We start from the raw sequence: 26,292 nt of genomic DNA on the forward strand, positions 1-26,292 counted from the left end.
TCTGAAAGTTTATTAGTACTATCTGAACTTTCAGATGACACAGATTTTTCATCTTCACTTTTCACAGTCTCTCCAATAGATTTCATCCAAGTAGCAAACAAATCTGGCTCTCGGACGATCTTGGCAATGAAAGCTTTAAACTCTCCCTTCTCATCCACAAACATATCCCAACTAAAACCTTCTGGTAGTTTCTCATCATCTTGATTGATAATGCGTGCTGTTGTGGCTTCAGATGATATGTAATTACTCCAGCTGAAATCTACCAAACATGCTCTCTTGGGATCGTCAATCTTTCTCCCGTGAGCTGTCTGTGGTTCTTGGGATTGACCAACTTGCTGATAGATAGCTTTACGGTAGTAATCATCTTTCCCGAATGGATTCTGTGCTCCGCTAGCTTCTCTTCCTTTGCACTCCCGTTTGAAATGGCCTTTCTCCCTGCATCGAAAACAAGTAACTTTAGATTTATCAAAACCTAAAGTTGAAACATGAGCATCTAGAAAGTCATTTCTCCCGGTAATGGTTTTGAATTTCTCAGCTCGTCGAAGAACACTTGCGAGACACCATTTGATATCCATGAGTTCCATTTCCTCAGCGTCTATTTGATCGTAATCCTCTTTGGTGAGCATAGGATTTCCAATCCGACCAGCAACAAGACCTTCATAGGCTAACAGAACTGAACCCAGAAGTGCCATGTGGTCTTTAGCAGTGTCTTCAGAGAAGCTTTGACCTTCTGGAAGATTAAGAGCTATGTTGCATTGAATCATGTATCCATTTCCGGTTTTTGTACTCTGAGACTGAAAACTAGTGTTAGTCTCTTTTGGATTCACACTTGGAAACGATGAAAACCCGCTGCTGCTCTTGTTCGAACCCTGATCACCTTTTTCAGTTGAATCACCAGCACTGAATGCAGTTTGAATTTTCGGACTTCTTTCAGATTCAGTAACTGGAACACTACCCCTGTAGTACATCTTCACGTCCTGTTGACCACTCGGACTGTTCATTCTCGCGATCTTTTGCTGTTCAAGATCCTGACTCTCAATTTTCTCAATGAACTGTGAAATAGTCAGCCCGTCATACACACCAGTGTTCTTTAAAATCATCAAATATGTTCCCCATTCTTTCTGAGGTAACGCGTCAGCCAATTTATCCACCCATTCCTCACGACCTTTTTCAACTCCCAACATAGACAGTGATCGCACCAAGTGACATTATCTCTCGATCAACTTCTTAGTATCCTCTCCCGGCAAACTGCTAAACAAATCGAACTCTTTCTTTAACAATGCTTTCTTGCTTTTGATCATGTTTTCGCTTCCCTCAAATTTAACCCTAAGAGCATCCCATATCGACTTAGCAGTCTTGTCGTGCTGTAACAAGATGAATATATCTTCCTTTATAGCCTGCTGCAACAAACTGATCATCATTTTCTCGGCTCTATACATTGCTCGTTCTTGATCGGTAAACTCGGATATTTCTTTAATGACTTGTAAATCTGTTCGAGGCAATGTGTACTTCTTCAATATACACTCCCATGATCTGAGATGATTGGCTTGAACCCAGGTTTCAAACCGATCCTTCCACCCATAATACTCCTCAATGCTCATCAATCTAGGGGGCTTTTGAGTCGTTCCCGTCTCGTTTTCTAAATTCATTGCTTGAGCAATTGCGGCTGGAGTAGTCGATGTAGCAAAAGCGTTGTAGAACTCGGTATCCATGATCAAATGGCACAAATTTCAAGACAAATGACAGATAAGCGAATCTAGTACAATAAGCGATCCAACCAAATCTCTTGGAGCGAACCAGCAAGATAAGCGGACCAGACAAGCCTGATAAGCGGACCGACTTATAAGCGAACCAATCAAATGCTTTTGGAGCGGACCGGATCAAGACCAAATAAGCGGACCTGTCTTGACAGATAAGCGGACCTAAAAGTGTACTTTGGAGCGAACCAACAATACCAATTTGGAGCGAACCAGACCCAAAGTTGTACAAAGGAGCGAACTAGAATGTGACCTAAGAGCGAATCTAGATGACGTCAGTACGAGCGAACCATAAAACGAACATGATTTGACCTGTTAAAACTCCGAATTTTGACACGAAACTTTCCAGGGTTTGTCGTTATACATATGCGCACAATCCTTGAAATTTTGAGACGATTCCGACCGTTAAAACTTTCCGAACGAAGAAAAGAAGGTGTAGAAGTGAGAAAAATCGATGAAATCCGGCTATAATCTGCAGAAAACCTCCTCCCAAGCTCTGATACCACTTGTAGGATCGTTTGCTGACCCGAACGAGTCGTTCAGAGGTTGTCTCTTGCGTTTCAGATGTGGAATAATTAGAAATGCAAGTAGATATAGCTTGTTCTTCCTCCTAACTGCTTGTTTTATTGATTTGAAACGTTTTACAGCGCAATCGTCACACCGGCAGAGCTTCGGCGTGGAATTCGACAACAACTACTGAGGACCGCTCATGAGGTTACTATATATAGAGTTTTGGGTCCGCTTATGTGTCACATGACCATAAGAGCGGACCACAATGGTACACATAAGCGGACCATCATGACAAATAAGCGAACCAGGAACCTCATGACCCTATGAGCGGACCTAACTCATAAAACCTATACAGACTCCTATTTTCTCGTATTTCATGCCCTATGCTATACAATACGATGTAAGAACTAATCCTAGACACCTAGACGCAATCAACAGATGTAGTGCACCAACAGTTGATACCACCTTTCATGCTTGGGAATTGGCAGATCTTCTTTCAATATCGGCTCGGACCAAGCGCGGAAGGTCATAGCAATCGGGATCACCTCTTCGCGAATATAGAAAAATTTCGGTTTCCAGTCATGGAAACTCTTGGGAGGATTCAGCAGTATCTTCTTCACGGCTCCCCGACTTGCAAAGGAGAAGAAGCCCATATTCCTGATAAGTTGGTAAAAAGCACGGAACCTCTCCACAGTAGGTTCAACACCATGGGATCGACACAAGAACTCGAAGTGTCGAACCCTAACCATCCCAGGTGGGCTCATCTAAGAAATGTGAAACCCATAGAACTGCAAAATATGAGCCATGTAGTTTGTCGCCGGCAGCCGGAAATTCCCCTGGTGAAAGAAATCTTCGAACAAAGTGATATAGCCTGCCGACGCATCGGCAGCCGTCTGGTTTTGACCGGGGTATTTGGCATCCCACTCCGGTGGAAACCGGAACCCCCGCACTATCTGCTCGAAAAGACCCAAATCCCACCGGAGAACCGGGACAGGGCTCTCATCTCCAGGATTTTCTTCTCGATGTTCTTCAGCCTTCGGTGGTGGTGCCGTGGTGGAGTTGTGTGTGTTTAGAGATGTGTTTGTGGTGACTGGATCCGATGGTGGTGGGGGTTGGTTGCATACGGCAGCTGGTGGTGGTGGGGCTCGATTCGGTGGTGGTGGCTGGGATACGATGGTGGTGGTGGTGGTGGCTGAATTTGGTGGTGGTGAGTTGGTTGAAGAGATGGGATTAGCTGAGAGAAGAAGACATGGTTGTATGTGTATATTATATAATTTTTTAAAAATTTTTTAAATAAATGAGTAAAATTACCGATCTACCCTATGTGCAAAGTCACATGATCAGACATAACTTGAATTTTTAACCTAGTTAGTGGTAAAGGGCGAAATGTGTAATTAGTGTTCCAAATAAAGGATTGTGAGTGTAATTATTGAAGTTAAAGACTATACATTGCAATTCGATACAAACATAAAGGACGAAAATTGTAATTTACCCTAATATAATAAGGCTATACGTTGTAGTTTGGCTTTCAATGGCATTCCCTCTCTTTTGAGTAAATTGCCATTTTAGTCCCTGAGTTTTGTCCAAATTTGCCATTTTAGTCCAAATAGTTTTTTTTTTTGCCTCTGGGTCCCTGACTTTTACATTTTGTTGCCATTTTGATCAAAATGGCTAACTCCGTCCATAAACCCCATCTGTAACCAGGGGTATTTTGGGGATTAACTAAAAACGTTTTAAACATTGCCATTTTGATCCATTTTTTTTACCCTACTATATAAACACATTTCACCCTTTTGAAAACCCTAATTCACCACAACTCATCTTCTTCCTCAATTCATCAAAATCCACAGACGTCCCCTGTCTAAAATCGTTCGTGTACAAACCCTAAGTTGGAATTCATCATGGTTTACTGTGTATGTGGGTTCGAAACTAAGATCCGTACCTCGAGGACTTCCCAAAATCCAGGCCGACGCTTCCATTGCTGCACTCGTCCGGGTAATAGTTGTGGGTTCGTGTGTTGGGCTGAGCCCCCTTTGTACGTGTCTTCTGTAGCCCTGCATCATGAAGAAAATCATAGCGAGTTGGGAGTTAACAACAGGGACCTGCAAGAAAAGCTTCAACGAGTCATTTCAGAAAACAAAAGTTTGAAGATTGTTTTAGGGGTCATTTTGTTCTCTGTACTAATGTTCTACTTAGCAAATTGAGTAGTTGATTAAGATTTGTTAAATGTATGAAATGTATGAACTTTTAATGGAATGAAATGGTCAGTGTTTTGAGACGATTCCGACCGTTAAAACTTTCCGAACGAAGAAAAGAAGGTGTAGAAGTGAGAAAAATCGATGAAATCCGGCTATAATCTGCAGAAAACCTCCTCCCAAGCTCTGATACCACTTGTAGGATCGTTTGCTGACCCGAACGAGTCGTTCAGAGGTTGTCTCTTGCGTTTCAGATGTGGAATAATAAGAAATGCAAGTAGATATAGCTTGTTCTTCCTCCTAACTGCTTGTTTTATTGATTTGAAACGTTTTACAGCGCAATCGTCACACCGGCAGAGCTTCGGCGTGGAATTCGACAACAACTACTGAGGACCGCTCATGAGGTTACTATATATAGAGTTTTGGGTCCGCTTATGTGTCACATGACCATAAGAGCGGACTACAATGGTACACATAAGCGGACCATCATGACAAATAAGCGAACCAGGAACCTCATGACCCTATGAGCGGACCTAACTCATAAAACCTATACAGACTCCTGTTTTCTCGTATTTCATGCCCTATGCTATACAATACGATGTAAGAACTGATCCTAGACACCTAGACGCAATCAACAGATGTAGTGCACCAACAGTTGATACCACCTTTCATGCTTGGGAATTGGCAGATCTTCTTTCAATATCGGCTCGGACCAAGCGCGTAAGGTCATAGCAATCGGGATCACCTCTTCGCGAATATAGAAAAATTTCGGTTTCCAGTCATGGAAACTCTTGGGAGGATTCAGCAGTATCTTCTTCACGGCTCCCCGACTTGCAAAGGAGAAGAAGCCCATATTCCTGATAAGTTGGTAAAAAGCACGGAACCTCTCCACAGTAGGTTCAACACCATGGGATCGACACAAGAACTCGAAGTGTCGAACCCTAACCATCCCAGGTGGGCTCATCTAAGAAATGTGAAACCCATAGAACTGCAAAATATGAGCCATGTAGTTTGTCGCCGGCAGCCGGAAATTCCCCTGGTGAAAGAAATCTTCGAACAAAGTGATATAGCCTGCCGACGCATCGGCAGCCGTCTGGTTTTGACCGGGGTATTTGGCATCCCACTCCGGTGGAAACCGGAACCCCCGCACTATCTGCTCGAAAAGACCCAAATCCCACCGGAGAACCGGGACAGGGCTCTCATCTCCAGGATTTTCTTCTCGATGTTCTTCAGCCATCGGTGTTCTTGGATAAAAGTTGAATATTCAAGAACAAACTTGAAGATATGAAGGAGATAACTTGAAGATCTGCTACGAAGGTTTGAAGATTTGAAGACTAGATGAAGGTGATTGGAGAGAAAAGGGTGGAAAGAGTATAGGACGAGTGAATCCTCCTTATCTCGTCGGATATATATACCCATCGCATTTAATGCGATGGGTAAACGTGCCGTATTTGCCGCACACGTGGCCAACGAGAGGATGCCACGTAAGGCGTAAAACCCGGAGTGACGGTTACCACGCGCGCGTGGACCTCACTCTCCTGACGGAAAGTGGAACCGTCAGAACCAGCATGATGACATCCGTGCCAGGAGTCAACTCAAACGTCACAATCAGAGACGATCCCACCAAACCGTCAGAATTCAAATTTCGAGGAATTTCCCGCCCAAATTCCCTAACACTTAACAAAGAAGTTACTGAGGGGCGCGCAATATACCTAGTATCCAAGGTATCCGCGCACTATCAGCTCTGAAAGGCACTTACACGCGCGCACCTACATATCAAAAAGTGAGCAATCTCTGCAACTTTCTTTTTCTAAGTCCAGAGCTCCAACCACTTGCCTTGCGCATGGTGCAGCACTGGACTGGGGGGACTTGAAGGGGTATGGCCCCAAAAAAGCCGCGCAAGCCTTCATCAAGGCTACGCGCAGGGCCATACTCCTTATTCAACAATTCTCTTAGTAGCAACCTCGCGCGAGCTACGCCACATTCCACTAACAAGGCGCGAGGTCCAGCCAGAAGGGAAATACAATTACGACACTTAGCATTCTGGTAAGGAGTCCTCAGTACCTGTAAAACTGCGCAACCTAGTTCTCTGATCAGCAAGAATCGCCTAAAGGTTGCAGCGCAAGACTAGAGTCGGTAGGTACAAGAGGTCCAGGTGGCAGGAAAAAGGAGCCAATCCGCATGTTGCAGGCTCTGTTCAATCGTGCACCACGATCGTCTGACGTGCAGAAGACGGAAGGTACATAAGGACACCTACGTGGCACCAATCAAAGGGCAGAGACATCTGCCCCACGATCTCCACTTGTCTGCTGATGGCAGAAGGACAACAAGGCCGACAACAGCGACACGTGGCTCCAATCAAGACGCGCCAGCGCCGGAGAACTTCTAGAAGCCACTTACGGTCGACACCAATGAGACAAGGAGCATATCCGCTATGTTGTCGCCTTCCGGCCCAAGGCCCATCAGCCCACATCCTCTTACACCTCTCCGGCTATAAATAGAGACCTCACTTCACAGGTTAAACATTCAATTCCCTCTACTCTCACTCTTAATACTTAATTATCTTCCCCAAAGCAGTCGCTTATTCTCACGCCGGAGCCCGGTTAAGAGGGAAACCCCCATATTCTCCTCTTAACGAATAACGGTGTTCTGTTTTGCAGGATCTTACGTTCCAGACGAAGCTTAGATAATCATTAGAAGATTAACCATCATGGTAGAAACATAAACCCAACTAATTAGTCTCGTAATTAAATCTGTGTTTCTTCAGTCCTGTTGCCACCTCCATTTCTAAAAAATTTCACTTTTATAATTTTTTAAATTCCACCCTTTACCTTTTATATATTATTGTTTTCTTCAATTGTTTACGGTTTTTTTTTTTTTTTTTTGGTTTATTCCCTGTTTTTTTTTTCAATTCTTGATTTTTGGTTTAAGTATCTTTCTCTTTTCACCCGGATGATTTTGTTTTGAATTATTTGTTGACTGTTTTGTTTAAGTTTTTTTTAACAGCTCTCGATATACATCACTTGTTGTTTTCTACTTCGAGTTTTGCCGATTTATATAGCATTACAACTTCTGTTGCTGCTGCTGTTAATCTTGCTATACTTTTAACCTATTTTATGTTGTTAATGGCTCTCGATTGCCTATACATCATGTCAGTAGGTTTGCTATGATAGTTTGATATATTATTACTCGGTGCTTGTAAAATATGCAAAGAAGAACAGCTGCTTTGTGTGCTTGAATTGTTTTCCTTTGATTTGTAGTCTGTGCTACTCAAATCTTTCTTTTTTCCTTATAAATAATTATCTTTTTATTCATAAACTTACATAATTAGTTATAACTGCAGTTCCAGAGGCTGTAAAACCAGTGACTAATGAACAACAAGATGCTGACAAAGCGGCTACCAAAGACGCATCCATATTTGTCAACAAAGAACCAATAAGAGATGACCAAGTGCAGAATGCTGTAAAGTTTCTTTCACATCCAAAAGTGAAGGGATCCCTCGTTATGTATTCATATGTATATCTAAATATTCAAATTATGGCAAGTAGATAAACCCCTACATATTCTAATAAAAATTTTCAAAAAAATAGAAAATACAAGGGTTAATTGTATTTATTTACAAACTTCATGGGGGAGTGCAACCAGTGAAATTTAAAAAAATGGGAGTGCATTTAGCAACACCTTAATATAATACGACCTAGAGATAGAATTATTCTTGTCGGATGTTTCAGGTGTTGCATGTATAATTTTATTACATGGCCAAGATGAAAGAAATTCAAGATCCCAACATTGTTAAGGAATCAACTTTTGTTAGCAGCATGATAACCATTCCCAATACCTTGACTAAGCCTAGTTACCATTTCTCCAAGATCAAAGATACAAAAACCAAGTTTTACCAAATATTGAAAAAATAAGAAACAAGAACTCAATCCGACCGAATAAAGTCCGTAGGTCAAATATGATATGGTGGGTCAAATATATGTCTATACATTGTGATTGTTCAAGTTGAGTAGTTTTTCTTCTTCACCTGATATGTCTTGCATCTGAACATTTTGTTTAGAGTTCATTTTGTTCCACTCGTTTTCGACCCGGAAAAAAGCCCATTGGAATCTGCGGAAAATCTCCAATGCCGTAATTGCAAAAACCGTCAAGTAATTATGGCGAAGATGGGCTGATAACTTGTATGTCCAAGTGCACCTTAATATCAGATTGCTACCTATCACCCAAAGGTATACCTGCCAAAAATTAAAAAAAAAAATAGACATGTCATGATTACCAAAACAATGGTACAATAATAATCTACTTGTTGTAAGATTAGATGATTCTAACCCAATTTTGTCCGTAAATCAATTGTGAGACGAGATGCGGTTTGGTGAACTTGAAGATCCGAGTAAAGCCGCTGGTAAATAAGGAAAAAAGAAATGGTTTTAAAAAGTACTGCTTAACATATAAAATAGAAACTAAATAAAAATTTGCTCTAAAGTTTCATATTTGAACACCAATGCGCAGTTTCAGTTTCAACTTGACGTACAAGTAACAAAAACTAAATAGCCTACTTGCTTTGTATTTTTTTTAAAATACATGAAATATTAATGGATTATATGATGTTTATTTAGTTAGAAAAAACAAAGATTTACTTTACCTCAAATCCCAATCTCGAGTGATATCCCAGTAAAACGAGTACAAAGAATTCAAAAAACTTGAGAGTAACCAGAGAGGCCGGTAGAAGTTAATCCAATTATCAGGGAACACATGATACTTCAACGCGGAAAGAAAAATCACCGGTACAGCAGTTGAATACTTCAATGCTGAAACCATACAAGAAAACTGATTAAATTCTTCATTATAATCAAATTTTTAAATATTAGGAATATGCAACAAGAGCCTTTTGACATTTTAACATCCCGATATATCAACCGATATATCAGTGATATATCGGTAATCGGTCCCCTGCCGAGATAGCGGTACAAAATATTGGTCAGAATATCGGTACCGATAATATCAGCGACATTCTCCGATATAAGACCGATATTTGATCAATAAATCACCGATTTTCCTGATATCAGTACCATCCTTATTTCTACCGTTCATTTTTCTTCTTATTGCTGCTATTAGTGTTTTAGTTGTTACTGTTAAAGGTTAGTGTTTTAAGTCTTAGTCAGTTCTTACTTGTTACAATTGTTAGTGTTAAATTGCTATACATATAAATTTAGCATGATACTAACAACCGATATCTCAAATATCGGTCCTTGACCGATATCCAATATTTTACCGCATTAACTACTTAGGAGATGACCCTTTTGCCATTATAGAAACTTTAATATCAAATACATCCATTAAAAAAATACTTAAGATTTCATATTTGCCCATTTCGTTAAATACAATTTATAATATGACCACTATACCCTTCTCTTTTTCCTTGTACTCCAAATTCTCATATTGTAATACAAGTTTTATGGTAAGGGTATAAATGTCACAAATAGGAAACTGAGTATATTTATGATTTGTGTAGGGTGAATATATACCAAGTTTTGAGGGTAAATGAACTTATCACACAAATTAATCTGCTGCTTACCCAGGTAAAAAACTATATGATATTCGAATAGCTAAAGTAGGGATAAGTTTCAGAATATTAGTTTACCATTTAGTAGAGAAGTTTTTTCCTTGGTGTCCTTGTATTGCCTTAAACACTGAAAGAGCCGACGACCTATGAATGAGTTGGGTTTAAATGGTAATGTAAACACAATAGTGTAATAATCATCATCGAATTGCTCTTTAAGTTAACAATAATGACGGAAATACCCCTAACTTGGAGAAATATGAATGAGTTAACGAGCCGGATGAAAATGACAAGATTTCAAACCTTTTGGATCCAGATGCGGAAAAACAAACCTTTGGACGAAAGTCACAAGACTGGCCAAACCTCAGGGACTAAAATGGCATTTTACTCTTCTAAAAATTTAAATACAAATTGGATTCTAAATAAAATAAAATAATATAAATCGTTCCAAAACCGAACCGTTAAACCCGCAAACCCGAACTGGATCACGAACACCTCTAATCAGTGTTAGCCCAATTTCACATAATTTAAAAAAAAAAACATTTTGCTGATCATCTCATTATACAGCTTTGAGTGAAACCCTGAGAGCAGAAGTGCAGCGGCTGAAAATCGAGACGGGTCAAACGCGACCACATAACGGAATGTACTACAACCAATCGTTGCCACCTCAGCATTCACCACACCCGCAAATGTTTCATCACTTCACTAACCCAAACACTCAGCAGCCCCCACCACAACAGCAGCAGCATCGGATGCCTGATTCAACCACTAACCGACCACCTCGACCTACCTTCATGGACTTCAATTAAGCGGTAACTATGACGTAAAGAGTCAACCTGGGTCAACCGGGTGTACTGTGGGTTTAGTAAAGGTTTTATATGTCCGTTTTTTTTTTTTTTTTTTTTTTTTGTCGAAATGGGAGGTGTTCATCTTGTAGATAACAGGGGATTTGGATACATATTTTCGAGGTTGTTTAAATGTTTGTTACAAAAATGGATCTTTGAAAGCTTATTATGATATGATACATGGGATGGTGATACTTAGGTTTGACTATCGCAAGTCAAACCCGGACTTTGTTTTTCTTTTAGTAGAATCATATGTGTTTTTACGAGTTAAAGTTATTGATTCTGGTCCGAGACATTGCCTATCAAGATTTTAAGTAGCGGTGTTCATTGGGTCGGTTTTTAGGGTATTCGAATTTGAATTCCAAAAACCGGGTTGAATATAAAAGTAGAGTTAAGTTCCTGTGAAAATAAAATAAACGTACGAATTGAAAGAAAGTAAAAAAAAAAGTGGCGGTGGCATTTTGGTAATTATCAGCAACTTTCTGTAGAGTAATTTTGTAAAAGTTCATGTAGAGTAATTTTGGTCGTGTAGGGTAATTATCAAAATTGTAGGGTAATTATCAAAATTACACTACCCCCCCCCCCTCAAAAAAAAAAAAAAACCTAAAAAAACCTAAACCATTGTAAATGTTCATGTAGAGTAATTTTGGCCGTGTAAGGTAATTATCAAAATTACACTTAACCCCCCCCCCCCCCCCCCCCAAAAAAAAAAACCTAAGAAAACCTAAACCATTGTAAATGTTCATGAAGAGTAATTTTGGTCGTGTAAGATAATTATCAAAATTACACTATACCCCCCCCCCCCCCCAAAACTAAAAGCTAAAAACTAAACCATAAAGCTAAACCCCATAACTAAATGCTAACAAAATTACTCTACAAGACATTTTCCAAAATTACTCTACTAGAGTAATTTGATAATTACCCTACATTTCCCAAAATTACTCTACAGATGCTCAAAATTACTCTACAGATGTTCAAAATACCTCTACAAGACACTTTTTGCTTTTTCCCCAGTTATTTTGAAGTTGCCGATAATTACCAAAATGACACCGCCACTTTTTGCTTTTTCCCTCAATGCGTACGTTTCGTACGTTAATTTTGTTTTTATTTGATCATTTACCTATAAAAGTAAATATAATAATATACAGATACATATAATAACTAGAAATGTTTTGTTTTTGTCAACATGTCACACTGTCACAATTTCTATAATGAACAAAACATTTGTCTACTGTCTACGAACTCGAAACGAATGGTGAAGAAGATACGTCGGAATTGATAGTAGAGATTTCGTCGATTATTTGAGCAAGCGCGGTATCATCTTTGAGTATGTTCGTGTGAGAAATTCCCGCAAGTTTAATCACCTTCAGCTTCTGATCTTTCTCATCCTTCCACTCATCCTCCAACGCCAACAAACTCGCTATATTCACCGTCCCATCACCATCTCCATAAGCGATTTCCGGCTGCTTATCAAACCCGTCTTCCCCGTAATACAAAGTTTCCGGTGTCAGGACACCATTTCCGAATATACACGTTACCGGCACGCCCGGTGCATCCAACTTTTCAACCAAAGGTAGTATTCGAGTCTCGTAAGGGTGCACGCCTTCTTCAAACCCGATATCTTTAAGGAATAGCGATATGTCAAAAGAAGAGTAAGTTGACTTTGGTGTCACGACCAACGGTGTCTCGAGAGGAAACTGTTTTCGTCGTGGCATGAGCCACAAATTACTCTCTGAACTCCGTTGCTCATTTCTGACCAGCAACGGGTTCACCAAGGGAACACCTAGTGCGTTCCCTGAGGCAAAAGTCAACATCTCGTCAACTGTGCCACCCCATGGCGCGGACAATGCAATAAAGTGTTTGATGTACTGTTCGCGCCATGCTCGTGGGTTACGGTTGAGGAGTTGGAGCGTGAACAAGCCTCCTAGACTGTGGGAGACGAGGATCACTGGAGCTCCGTCGTTTGCATGGCTTGCGTTTTCGACTAGATGTTTTAGGTTTTCGAGGAATGTTGTGCCGACATTACAAGGATGCCCTTCTGATGCCAATCCATATCGAAAATCATATGGAGCTCCGAAAAGATTCTGGCTATCTTTGTAGCCAAGTTGTTGTATAGACTCCACCAATGGTTCCATGTAACTAGTTATATGCCTGCAAAATTAAAATATTATATTTGACTTGATTTTTTTTTTATATTTTTGTAATAAAGTTGTTTTAGAAAACCACAATAACAAACATTTTTTTTTAATTTTATTTCTGATATGGTGATTTTTAATTTTTTTTATTATTTTTCTTTATCAATTTTTTTATACAGTTTGGCTTTCTCTAATAACATGTAATATATTACTCAAAAAATATTTTATTTTGTATATACCTCTGTTTTTAATACCCCTAGTCACCGTCATTGGACCCTTGACTATGACCAGTAAAGAAAATAACCTTATGTTGACCTTCTAACTAAAAATTCGGGTTCCACCACTTAGTTAAGTAGCTATCTTAAGTTTTAACTTTCTTAATTTTAAACCGCTTTTCATAGCAACTAACCAAAAATAAAACTAAAAAAAGAGTTAAATGCCAGTTTAGTCCAAATGTTACATTTTTCACTTGTGTGTCCAATAAGGTTTCACCATTGCCATTTTAATCCATTTGGTTAATTTCATCCATTATTTCCGTTAACGAGAAGGGCAATTTGGTGATTTTATAAAGCCGAATTGCCCTTCTAGTTAATAGAATTACATATAAAATGAACGAATTATCCTTCTCGTTAATGGAAAAAATGGATGAAGTTAACCCAATGGATTAAAACGACAACGAAAAATGAAACCTTTAGACTAAACTGGCAAAATAGTCCAAACCACAAAGACTAAAAACACATTTAACTCTTAAAACAAAGAAAACAAACCCATTTTGTTACCATCATTTTTAAAACAACCCCATTTCTTTCTCTAAATATCCAAAACTAGAAAAAAAAATATAACAAAATAAAATTTTGGGTTGATTACTTGAAAGAAGGATCAAGGTAGAGAAGTGACTGAGTAGAACCAAATTGAGACACTCTAGTCTCCACTCCACGAGCATTTTTGTAATCATCAATTTGTTGATCATAATAAAGCGTCATACGTTCGGCAAAACACTCGGTAATCGGTGCTACCAACACGCCTATGTCGAACCACAGCCTGAACCACCCGTCTTTATCCTTGTTAAGCGGGTAGAACCGGTTGCACAACAAGCTAGTCGCTTTATACTCGGTTGTTAACCGGGCTTCTAGCTGGTTGCCACCCGCTCCGGGTATTAGGATTATTGGATGCAACTGCTGCTGGTGGTTATTGTTGATCATCGCGTGGCAAGTGTATGGTGGCGCGATTACTAGTGTAGCGATAACCATCGTGACCGCGGCTACACCGATGACCGCGATTCCACTCATTGTACTCGGAAGGGGAGATTGTTGATGGTGAAGTTGGAGTTATGAGATAGGGGAAAGTGTGGTTGTGAGAGGACGTGATATGTGCATGAATATGGTCCATTCAAAATAATAATAATAATAATAATAATAATAATAATAATAATAATAATAATAATAATAATAATAATAATAATAATAATAATAATAATAATGTTTGGCACCCATAAAGGTGATGTAACGTGAGAGTCCTTAGCGCCCCTCTTTGACGCCTGTAACGTGATGTTTGGTACCCATAAAAATGATGTAACATGGAATGCCAAACCATAACGTGTAACGTAATATAACATATAAATAACAATAATAAAACCCAAATAGAGAACATAGGTTGTTTAGTGTGTAAGTCGATATTTAGAGTTTCGACATGTAATGTGTAATGTTTTTTTATTAATGTTATTTCTTTAATTAATATTAATGATTTTTTTAAATATAATAGATTTTATATAATTTATAAATATAAAATAATAATAATAAAAAGTTTGTGCCACGTGTCACACAACGCCGCCCTTTCACACCCCGTCCCACTTCGCCCTTTTTTGCATCACACCACTTTTCTGACGGGTGCTGACGTGGCTGTCATCTGGCCTATCGTCTCGCGTGGTGTAAAGTACCTCCAATATATGCTTTCTCTTTCTCAGATTTGTTCAAAACGCCTACTACCATAATGGGAGACAAGACCAAGGCAAAGGCTTTCAACGGGGTGGTGCAAACAACTACATGGATTCTTTGGAAGGCACGCAACGACTACACTTTGAATAATAAACGGTGGTCAATCGCCAACATTGTTGAAGAAATCAAAGCTCAAAGTTTTTTATGGGTCAAAAATAGGTCGAAGATTATTAATCTAGATTGGAACAATTGGTGTATGTGATCTGAAACTTGACGATGTAAAATTTGGTGTTTGGTTTTCTAGCTTCTTGCTAGATCTCCTAATGGTTCAGATCTCTTACTGATTCAGCACTTAATGGTTCAGACCTCTTACTGGTTCAGCAATTAACCATTCAGATGTTGCCAAACAGCCCTTTAGTCTTCCACACCATATCCCATTTTACAGATCTTTGAATTTTTGGATACATTGAAGGCATCCTATAAATGCTATTGTTAGGTGTTAAATCATGGCACGATTAAAATGTTTTAAACGTTTTAAGCGTTTACATCGCTTTTATTGATCTATATTTGTTTGCCAAGATTCATTTATATTTGTTAGGCATGATCTCAACCAAAAAGATTAATTATTATTTATTTGTTTGTTTTATCTTTTACTTAACGTGCTTTTTTTAATAGTGTTAAGTCATATAGATCTAGACTTTTACCGTCTCAGTTACATTTCACACAAAAAGTTTTAAATTAAAGCATTGCTCTATTCAATTAAATCTTTTTAAAAAGTAATTTCTAGCATTCATAACAAGTGATAATAACAAAAGAATATCTTGCAATGATTATAACTCCTTTTTCGATGATTTTCTTGTGGATGCTCAGCGTAACATGGGATGTTTTGGTCATAGGGTTCCACATTTACGGTGGTTAGTGTTTTCTGTGATCTCATGACGGAGGTTAGAGAGGTTACTCAGTGATCTTGAAGAATTCAACCGAACTGAAAACTACAGTTGTGAATAATATTTTTTATGTATTTAATAACTAAAAACCAAACATCTTCATATAAAAAGATTACAGTAAAAAAGAAAACAATAAAGCTAACCAATTAATATTAATGATAAGACGTTTATAGTAACTATAATAGATAATAAACTATAAAGCTAACCAACTTAAAATAATTAATAAATCAAATATAATAAAAACTATAATAGATAATAAACTTGGCTAATGTGTACTGGACTTTATAGTAACGTGTAACTGAAATGGAGTGTAGCAGCAAATCTAGCATATGGGCTAGTTAAATTAACTGGGCTTAAGATGGGCTGCAAATTAACTGAGTGATACGATAAAACTATTTTGGCCCAATGCACAAAAGCCACTGGACTATGAACATTGTGTTTCAACATTTAATATACATGTCATTATTATTCGTCTTAATATGATTGACTCCTAGGCTGATTCGACCAACGGTTTATAGAACGTTAACTGATCGTGCCTGGTACACCCTAGTTTAAACAGTTAAGTTAATGATCGGTGTGAGTACATGGATATATCCTGTTCTAGGTAAGTGGTAAGATTAATATAATTATGTCTATGTAACTAAGTAAACAGTTTCTCACCGATTAAGTCATGCAACTAAGTGACCAAACTCGAAACCGGAAGTGATTGCTTGTTCTCATCTTAATAACCCTTCAATTCATTGTGTGTTTCTTGTTTCTTCTTTTCACTTCGATTTATTTTATATTAGTGTAATTCAACAAACCCCAATCATTTTTTTTTCATTTGCTTACATGATCAAATAAAATAAGGTTAATTAGTTGGATGGACCACGTGGTATGTCCATATTGCACGTTTAGTCCCAACTTTTGAAGAATAACAGTAATCCATTCTACAAAAAACAAATACCATTACCCGTCTAAAATTTAACTAAAGTAGTTCAATATAACAATGGTACAAATAACAAAAACACCATTATAAAATAATACTTGCCTAGGATGCTTCTTATGATACGTTTTATATAAAAGATTAAAACAACGGTTATGATTAAATCTAATATTTTGATACATCCTTTACAACGCTTGAGAATGGAGCGTTTACAGACCCTTTTATTTTGATACATCTTTTACAACGGATAGGAATAGTCTGTTTTATAACATATAAACATATACGTCGATAAATATAAACCGTTCTATTTTAGCACATTTTTACAAGGCTAAATTATAAAGCGTTTTATTAAACATAAGAATTTAAATTTGTCTGTTTGTAAAAGTCAGTTGTTTAGTAGTATACTCGTCCAGTAAAAAAAATAGGATACATAAAGGAAGTGTACATAGCTTTTAGTTAAGCAACTCATCTTTGCCATAGAAAACTGAAATACTTTATTCGGGTAAGTTATTGTACAAATAAAGTTAACGTACTAAACGTACAAACTGAAGGAAAAGAGAAAAACACGCGGTGACATTTTTGTAATTATCTGCTTGTAGGGTAATTATCAAAATTACTTTACAAATGACACTGTAGAGTAATTTTGATCTTTTGTAGAGTAATTTTGTAAAATGTTCTTGTAGAGTAATTTACAAAATTACTCTACAAGATCAAAATTACTCTACATGATCATTTGTAGAGTAATTTTGATCTTTTATAGAGTAATTTTGTAAAATGTTCTTGTAGAGTAATTTTAATTTTTTGTAGAGTAATTTTGTAAAATGTTCTTGTAGTATAAATTTACAAAATTACTCTACAAGATCAAAAGTACTCTACAGGATCAGTTTACAAAATTACTCTACAAAATCAAAACTACTTTACAGGATCAGTTCACAAAAATACTCTACAAGATCAAAATTACTCTACAGGACCATTTGTAGAGTAATTTTGAATTGTATGTTATTTGATAAACTTGTAGGGTAATTTTGATTCACTTGTAAAGTAATTTTGATACACTTGTAGAGTAATTTTGATAATTACCCTACAAGATCAAAATTACTCCACAAGAACATTTTACAAAATTACTCGACATGATTATTTATAGAGTAATTTTGATAGTTACTGATAATTACGAAAATGCCACCGTGTGTTTTTGTCTTTTCCTTCAGTTCGTACGTTTTGTACGTTAACTTTATTTGTATTTGATCTTTTGCCTACTTTATTTAGAATGATACTAAAGTATTTTTATGAAATAATGTGACTTGAAAGTTGATCACAAAACCAAATGTATAAAAAACATAATGGACTGCATCACATAATAATAATCATGAAACATTTAGACTGAATTTTGCCATATAATAAGACTAAACCCTAAAGTATATGTGTGATCATGTTTGAACAAGGTTTGCAAAGGACTTGTAGCGGCTTCAATTTTGCCATAGACAAACCATAAAAAGCAGTCATATCAACCTCCTCAATGCCTATCTTCTTCTCCCATTCGAATGCTTGAATCAAAGTTCCCAATGCCAACCCAAGGATACGATACCCTAAATTAACTCCGGGGCATCCGCGCCTACCTACACCAAATGCAAGCATTTTATACCTGTCCTGATCCGCTATCTTATCAAATCTTTCAGGCATAAACTTATTTGGTTCATCCCACAAAACGGGATCCCTCTGAATGGCCCATGCATTAACCATCAACATTGTTCCACGAGGCACCGAGTAGCCACCAACTGTGATATCTTCTGAAGCTTCGTGTGGAAGTAGCAAGGGAAGAGTCGGGTACAAACGTAGACTCTCATTTATGACGTTTTGAAGGTAACCTAGTTTACCCAAATCATTTTCTTGCAACAATCGGTCAAAACCAATATGCGTGCTGATCTCGTTCGATATCATTTCCATCGTATTCGGATTGTTGAGCAGCAAAGACATTGACCATTCGAGAGTTAAATATGGTGTTTCTGTACCGGCAATTAGCATTATCTGCATGTTTTGAGTCAAGAAGGTGGTTAACTTCATTCCTAGATAAATAAACTTGATAGGTTTTTAAACATTTAATTAATTGAGTTTTTAGGACCAACGCATTGTTGCGCGACCGCAAACAGAACTAAAAATAGTCTTAAAACATTATCGTGGAAAATAATAACTAAGTTTAAATAATAACAAAACCAAAGTAATCTAATTAATATTTGATAAGTGGTTTTCGGAAATAACGTAAAAAAGAATTCGGTCAATTTAATAGGGATAAGGTGATTGGCTGAGATAATGGCTTATATGGGGCCATAAACAATAATGACATGAATAAGTTTGTCTTGAAGTCCATGCTATCATATAATTATATTAGAGATTATTAAATTCGACAGGCACTGATGTAATCGCTACTTGCTAGTCAGGTGATAGGGTGGAGACTAGCGATTAATCAGAATTAATAGGGATTAATTTGATTAATCAGCGACTAATTAAGGATTAATCGGCACCTATTCGAGATTTTTACAACCATGCCGACAGGTGAAGAATTATAAGTAGCTAGCAACTTGGCTATGAGGTGTTCTAAGGTGGTGACGTTGTCGTTTGATTGAGAAGCATTAGCAAAGGTTTTTCGGGTGATTTCAGAATCAACCAATAACGGTTTAATGGCAAACCAACGACGGTCAGGAGGTTCAACTCAGGTTTGATCGTATTTTATTTTTGTCGGAGACTCTCTCTTGTTAAGGAGGAAAATCACAGCGAAAAGTTCGATTTTTTGTGGTGAAAAAACCAATGGGCGTGTCGCGGAATCAATGAAAGAGCGAGATGGTTTGGGGATTCATTTGGCGACTGACAGACGGAACAACAGCTGGGTTGTTGTCTTTGTTGGTGGTTGATGTTTGCGGGGAGGCATATCAAGGAGGAGTCTGAAAAGGTGCTAAAAGTACAATCAAAGAAGGGTGCAATTTGTTTTAAAAGCGAACAATGGTTGGGGTCAGCGGGTATCACGAGGAGTATCGTTGGAAAAACGATAGTGATAGATGATCAGTTCAGTTCGTTTCGATGGTGGTAAACTTCGTAGCATTAGCAATTTTCAATCCGGATAATATCAAGACACTGTCCTTCCAACCAAGGATAAGAATGAAAAAACAGGTGTAGGCTGTTCTTACTGGCAGAACTATCTGATTGGCATTTGCGGATAGGCGGATGTAAGAAGATTCGTCAACGCGGGGAGGCTTTGAATCTTGTCACGTCTATCAAGGAAAGAAGAAAACGGAAGAAGCGGGGAGCTTGTTTTTTCATTGACCGGTAGTCAAGAACAATGTAGTTCTGGTGACCCGGGAAGAGGGAAGTCAAACTTGGTCAAGGGATTGGAGTTGTCGATAATGGTGCGGATAATTCTTGGTGAATTATTTTAGGGATAATTATTAGATTTAATTAGATAGCTTTATCTTCTATTTATATAAATAGAATTTTAGTTGGGTTAGGACTAGAATGAGTTTAGTATATATAGAGGGTTAAGGTTCTTTTATTGGTATGCTTTCATTGTTAAATAAAAAGAAGAATCAAAAAGTTCGTTCAAATATCGTGTTTACGTATTCGTTCAAGGGCCTGATTTCCAACATAAGTTGTCATTTTCATTTGTTTAATGACCATTAAATGGACCTGGCTAAATCCAAAAAGTGTTTTTATGTTCGATTAAGTAGTGCACCTACGTGAATTACTCATTATATACAAAAGAGTAAATTACAAAAATCGTCCTTTATTTATGTCATTTATTGCAATCCGTGTTCTTTGTCTTCAATAATTATAGAAAACGTACTCAATGTTTACAAACCTTTGCAAGTTATGTCCTTTAGCCCTGACTCAGTTAATTTTTGTGATTAAATCTAACCAAATAGACACCACATGAGGGTATTTTGTGGTTAAATCTGACCAAATGGACCTCACATGATAGTAAAATGACCAAAATACCCTCATGTGGGGTCCATTTAGTCAGATTTAACCACAAAAAATTAACTGAGTTAGGGCTAAAGGACATAACTTGCAAGGGTTTGCAAACATCAAGTATGTTTTCTGTAATTATTGAAGATAAAGGACACAGTTTGCAATAAGTGACATACATAAAGGACGATTTTTGTAATTTACTCTATAAAAAATTATTAGAAATCAACTTCAAAAAAGATAGTAAGATAGAACAGTTATTGGTTAAGAATGTACTTGAAAGAAAGAGAAAAAAATTATAAAAAAAGAATACACAGATAGACATGGAAAATGAGATATAGGAAGATTTTAGAAGATAAACAACATTTAAAGATAAATGTAGTTTTTAGTTAAGTTATATAAACGGAGATAACGATGCTACTATGAATGCTCTTATACAATATATATATATATATATATATATATATATATATATAGAGAGAGAGAGGCTGGTTAACGTACATATTCCTTAACGTATGAGCGTACGTTGTGAAATTACGCACGTTGTAAAACTCAAAACCCTAATTACGCATGTTGAAAAACCATAATCACGCATGTTGAAAACCATAACATGCTTCATTACATAATTATAACATGCTTCATTACATATGTATAACATACGTGATTAGGGTTTTGAATTTTACAACGTGCGTACTTTCACAGCGTACGCTCATACATTAAAAAATATTATATTTTACCCATTCACTATATATATATATATATATATATATATATATATATATATAGAAAGTGTAAAATACAATATTCCTTAACGTGCGGCCGGTATGCGACAAAAAAATAACATGCGTAATTATTTGATACAACATGCATGATTAGTGTTCTTTTCAATTAGCCTGGGATTGATCAATTTCGTCCAATTCGTTTCAGTTCAAATTGGCTATTGTTCGGTCAATTTCATCGAATTGTGATCAAATTCATCTTTGATTTTGAAAATTTTCATAAAAAATGACGACTCGAAATCAGACCGTAGAACAGAGGATGAAGGAACATGACGGAGCTTTGATTCAGACCACAGAACAGAGGATGCAGGAACATGACCAAGCTTTGATTCGATTGGAGTCAGCGGTTAGTAACAATGGTATCAGACCGTAGAACAGGGGATGCGCTTTTGAACCGGGAGTTAGGGCATGCGTCATTATGGGCATATAACGTGCATGATTAATGTTTTTCAACATGCGTGATTAGGGTTTTTGAGTTTATAACATGCGTGATTTACAAACGAACGTGCGTAATTATAGGTCATACCGGTCGCACGTTAAGCGCTATTGTACGTTAACCTTCCTCTCTCTCTATAGGGGTATGATTTGGAGAAAACACCTAAAAGTGTGAAAACGATGAGAACGATTTTGGTGTTGACATGTGGCGTTGATACTAACTTACACTAAGGGTAATATTGTCAAAAAACCCATGCACATGCCACTCACATGACAAAGATCATGCACATGCAAGTCACATGTATTTTTCACCATCTTTTTTAAACTCATGTAACTCTTTTATACGTGATTAATTTTTAAAAAATTTACACTATAAAATCGAGTGTTTTATTATCTTTCCAACAAATATATTATTGTTATACTTTTCAAATTAAAAAAAATTGACATGAACTGGGTGTTCAAATAAAAACACCATACAAACACCAGTTCAGAAAAACACCGTGACGACATGATATTTAATAGCAAGCAGCCTAATATCATTGGCGTGAAAGAACAAATAAGACATTTGAGGTATCTCCGCTACTAGAAAAAGGGACAATTTCCTACAGAAATTTCCTACACGATTTTTTTCGTCACAAATTTCAATACTTTACGAATTTCCAACAAATTAATTTTTCAAGATTTTGTGACAAATTTTCGACCCATCCATGACGAAAAAAAAAAAGAAAACCCTAATTAATTGATAGTTGCATCACAAATCCGTCGGAAATAATCTACAAAAGGTTAATTATTATTGTTTACCGAATAAATATTTATATAAGCAAAAAAAAACAGGGGAAAATAATATCGTTTCCTACACATTTATGACGAAATATTTATTTTTTAATTAACTTAAACCATCCGTCGGAATTCCGTCACAACTTGTGACACATTTCCGACAAAAAATAAGAAAACCTTAACTAATTGACAGTTGCGTCATAAATACGCCACAAGTAATCTACAAAAGGTTAATTATTATTGTGTATCTAATAATTATTAATATCTGCAAAATAAATAAGAGAAAATAATAACACTTTCTACACAATTCTGACAAAATATTTATTTATTATTTAACATAAACCATCCGTCAGAATTGCGTCACAACGTGTGACACATTTCCGACAAATATCCTTGTATTAAACATAAATACAAGGATATATACTATTATATTTATAAATAATTATAACATAAACATATTTCCTATACATTTATGACAAATGCTTATTTTTAAATATAATTGTCACAAAGGTGTTGGAAACAATCCATGTATGAATACAAATTCCTACGCATTTATGACAAAATTCTTAAATCCATTGCAAGTTGTGACACATTTCTGACGACATTTAAGGATTTGTCACAAATGTGTATGAAACAACCTATATAATTATTCTTATTTTAAATATTAAATGTATGTAACTATGTGTACGTATGCATATGAGTATAATGATGAACACCATAGCTAATTAAGTTCAAGTTATGCGAACCCGAATGGTAGATCTTGAAGCTCGGGTTGAAGAAAAAAAGAATCTACTTGAAGCTCGGGTTTACGCATTTCTACGAAAACTGGTGTAAGAAGTTTCAGATTTTCTAGTAGTGTATATAAGATTCTTGGAATGAAGAAGAAGAAGTGGGCTAGGCGAAGTTGAAAGTATGGATGAACAGAAAACCGGTTAACCGCATTGGTTTTTAAAAACCCGAACCGGTTCGGAACCAAAATCACATGAATCTCTTAGGTTCGATATCCAAACTGGTGGTTCCATACCAATTTCACTCTCCAGACAAAAAACCGAACCGAAAGTTGTGTAGAGGTTTGTTAATGGTGGTTGTGTAATTGAAGTTTGTTTGGGAATCAAGTGATTTTGAATGGATTTTGCTTTAGTTTGGTTTTATTATTGATTTGAACTTCTGTTGATGTTCATATTTTTTATGAACTTCTGTTGATGTTAATAAAAAGCTTTTGTGGGACGGTCAAAAAAGAGTAGACTTTTTTTCTTTATTTCGTCAGAAATTTGTCACAAACCATACTCAGTTTCGTCGAAAAAACCGTTACAAACAATACTCAGTTTCCTCAGAAATTTGTAACAACACTTCTTATTTATTTTTCGGAATTGTGTCACAAAAAATACTCAGTTTCCTCATAAATTTGTAACAATATTTCTTATTTATTTGTCGGAATTGGGTCACAAAAATACTTAGTTTTACAAAATTATGTAATTTTTATTTTTTGTGTCGGAAATTTGTAACAACACTTTTAATTTACTTGTCGGAAATGGGTCACAAATAATGTTGTATTAAAATTTTGTTTTTTTTTTGTTTTTTTTTTTTTTGTAGGAAATGTGTAGTAGTTTTGTAGGAAATGTGTAGAAATTCGCGTAGGAAATGCGTTGAAATCGGGTTTCCTACGAGGTGTTTTAGGTGTTTGTCATAAATGCGTAGGAAAGACAGTTTTATGACGCATTTCCTACGAAAACTGGTGTAAGAAGTTTCAGATTTTTTAGTAGTGATCTGGATACGGAAACGAGTAAAGGCACAAGCGATTACATGCTAAGAGTGGTGTGAATTCGATTTGTCTTGTATGAGTTTGTAATATCGTCTGTGATGGTGGCCTTTTTATTTTTCTTTGTTTTGTATGTCAGTGTGAACTAACAAGTTGTTAGTTCTATTGATGAATAAAATTTTGTTGGCCGTTCAAAAAAATATGAGCGATCAGATATATCATTAGTATTAGTAATTACCTTAAATAATAAAAAAAAAACCATGAAAGAGATTTAGTCTTACCAATATAAGTCCTTTTATGATTTGATCTGTATAGAGATCAGGTTCCTTTTGCTGCAAAACAAGCAATTTATCCACCATAATCCCCGACTCACAGCTCCCTTTAACTACATGTTCTTCTATAACCTCTTCAAGAAACTTATCTACTTTCTTCATTAAACCTATCATTCTTTTCTCAACACCACCTACACCTAGCCACCCTAAAACCGGCACAAAATCTCCAATATTTTGCATATGTAATAGCTTGAACAACTCCTCCATCATACCCTGAAACTCCAAAGCTTGTTTTCTATCACCAACATTAACCTGATCTCCATGGTACCTCTTCCCCATAATCGCCATGGTTGTTATGTTATTCAAAAGGTCTCTAAACCAACACTTAAGGTTTACTTGTTGTGAAGATTGGTTGATAAGTTGTCTACACATAAGTTTGAGTTCATGTTCACGTAAATGGGTAGTGGCATCGAGGCGAGTAGTTGATAAGAGCTCAGAGGCCGCCACACGACGTAGAGCACGCCAAAGGTCACCATACGGGGCGGCACCCATGCTCGTGTAATTGTAGTTGAAGTGTTTTGCCGATAAAGGCGTTAATGGCCGATTGGCAAACACAATGTCGTTTGTTTTGGTAAAGCATTCTTCCACCGCGGACGGAGAAGTGACAACAACTGCTGGGCGGATGCCGAACCGGAGTAGCATCACTGGACCAAACTTGTGGGAGAGGTGAAGTAGGGTTTCATGGAGGGGTTGTTGTTGTTTAAGTAGGTGGAGATGACCAAGGATAGGAAGTGATAGAGGGCTTGGGGGTAGGTTTGATTGGGTTGTTCTTTTTTTGAAGATGATTAGAGCAAGTGTGGATATTATTAGCAAAAGGATGGAAAGGATCAATGCATTTGTTTCCACCATTTTGTTCATCTTTAGAGAACGTACTCTTCAAATGCAAGTGGGATTTGGGGAGATGTGATGGACGTGCTGGTTTATACAGCTTATAGTAGATATTATATGATATGATAGTCAAATTTAAAAAAGATATCTTAGGACCAGGGAGGTCACGGCACATTAATCAATCCAATTATCCATCTACATATTTAAAATACTTAATTGGTGCATATTGTCGGTTGTAACTTGTTATCGGGTGAAAAAAATTAGAATACATAGATTTTCCATTGGATTTGACTTTGGTATCTCATGATTTTAAACGAATCAAACTTTAAGCGAACATTTTGTAAACTATTCGGTGGAAAATTCATTTACATTCGTTTGTCTGATATGATAATATGAGCATAAACAAGAAATTTTGTTTGATTAGTTAAATGAATGCATATTTGACGTGATATATATTATATTATTATGTATAATAATTGCAAAATATATTACATTATCTATATAATAATTGCAAACTTTGGTCAACAATATATTATACGTAGACATATATTAAAATTAGAAGATAATAAATAGTAATTTTAATACTATAATAATATATAGATTTTTAATACTTTTATTAT

The 26,292-nt window shown here is 36.6% G+C and overlaps 3 protein-coding genes across 3 annotated transcripts; all 3 read right to left on the reverse strand.

The window, feature by feature from the left end:
• Window positions 1-8,301: 8,301 nt before the first annotated feature.
• LOC110880457 (SPX and EXS domain-containing protein 5) lies at window positions 8,302-10,818 on the reverse strand. The gene is made up of 5 exons (XM_022128980.1): window positions 10,813-10,818; window positions 10,104-10,233; window positions 9,105-9,270; window positions 8,792-8,861; window positions 8,302-8,697 (listed from the first exon to the last, which is right to left on the reverse strand). Exons 1-5 carry the CDS (start codon window positions 10,816-10,818, stop codon window positions 8,446-8,448), a joined length of 624 nt encoding a protein of 207 aa, XP_021984672.1. The 3' UTR covers window positions 8,302-8,445.
• Window positions 10,819-11,884: 1,066 nt separating this feature from the next.
• Window positions 11,885-14,355, reverse strand: LOC110883866 (lecithin-cholesterol acyltransferase-like 1). Its single transcript, XM_022131517.2, has 2 exons — window positions 13,870-14,355; window positions 11,885-13,018 (listed from the first exon to the last, which is right to left on the reverse strand). Exons 1-2 carry the CDS (start codon window positions 14,289-14,291, stop codon window positions 12,103-12,105), a joined length of 1,338 nt encoding a protein of 445 aa, XP_021987209.1. The 5' UTR covers window positions 14,292-14,355; the 3' UTR covers window positions 11,885-12,102.
• A 3,813-nt stretch (window positions 14,356-18,168) lies between these two features.
• Window positions 18,169-25,486, reverse strand: LOC110880624 (cytochrome P450 81Q32). Its single transcript, XM_022129111.2, has 2 exons — window positions 24,794-25,486; window positions 18,169-18,833 (listed from the first exon to the last, which is right to left on the reverse strand). Exons 1-2 carry the CDS (start codon window positions 25,484-25,486, stop codon window positions 18,219-18,221), a joined length of 1,308 nt encoding a protein of 435 aa, XP_021984803.2. The 3' UTR covers window positions 18,169-18,218.
• Window positions 25,487-26,292: the final 806 nt, after the last annotated feature.

This window comes from Helianthus annuus, chromosome 10 (assembly GCF_002127325.2).
Source record: "Helianthus annuus cultivar XRQ/B chromosome 10, HanXRQr2.0-SUNRISE, whole genome shotgun sequence".
NCBI lineage: Eukaryota > Viridiplantae > Streptophyta > Magnoliopsida > Asterales > Asteraceae > Helianthus > Helianthus annuus.

Coding starts and splice junctions, on each gene's coding strand:
- LOC110880457 (XM_022128980.1), bottom strand. Junction 9,271..10,103: donor AAAAACTTCTCTACTAAATG/GTAAACTAATAT, acceptor GTATGGTTTCAG/CATTGAAGTATTCAACTGCT. Junction 8,698..8,791: donor TGATTTACGGACAAAATTGG/GTTAGAATCATC, acceptor AATTTTTGGCAG/GTATACCTTTGGGTGATAGG.
- LOC110880624 (XM_022129111.2), bottom strand. CDS start 25,486: ATGCTACTCCGGTTCGGCATCCGCCCAGCAGTTGTTGTCACTTCTCCG. Junction 18,834..24,793: donor TCATAAAAGGACTTATATTG/GTAAGACTAAAT, acceptor CAAAACATGCAG/ATAATGCTAATTGCCGGTAC.
- LOC110883866 (XM_022131517.2), bottom strand. CDS start 14,291: ATGAGTGGAATCGCGGTCATCGGTGTAGCCGCGGTCACGATGGTTATC. Junction 13,019..13,869: donor TACCTTGATCCTTCTTTCAA/GTAATCAACCCA, acceptor TTAATTTTGCAG/GCATATAACTAGTTACATGG.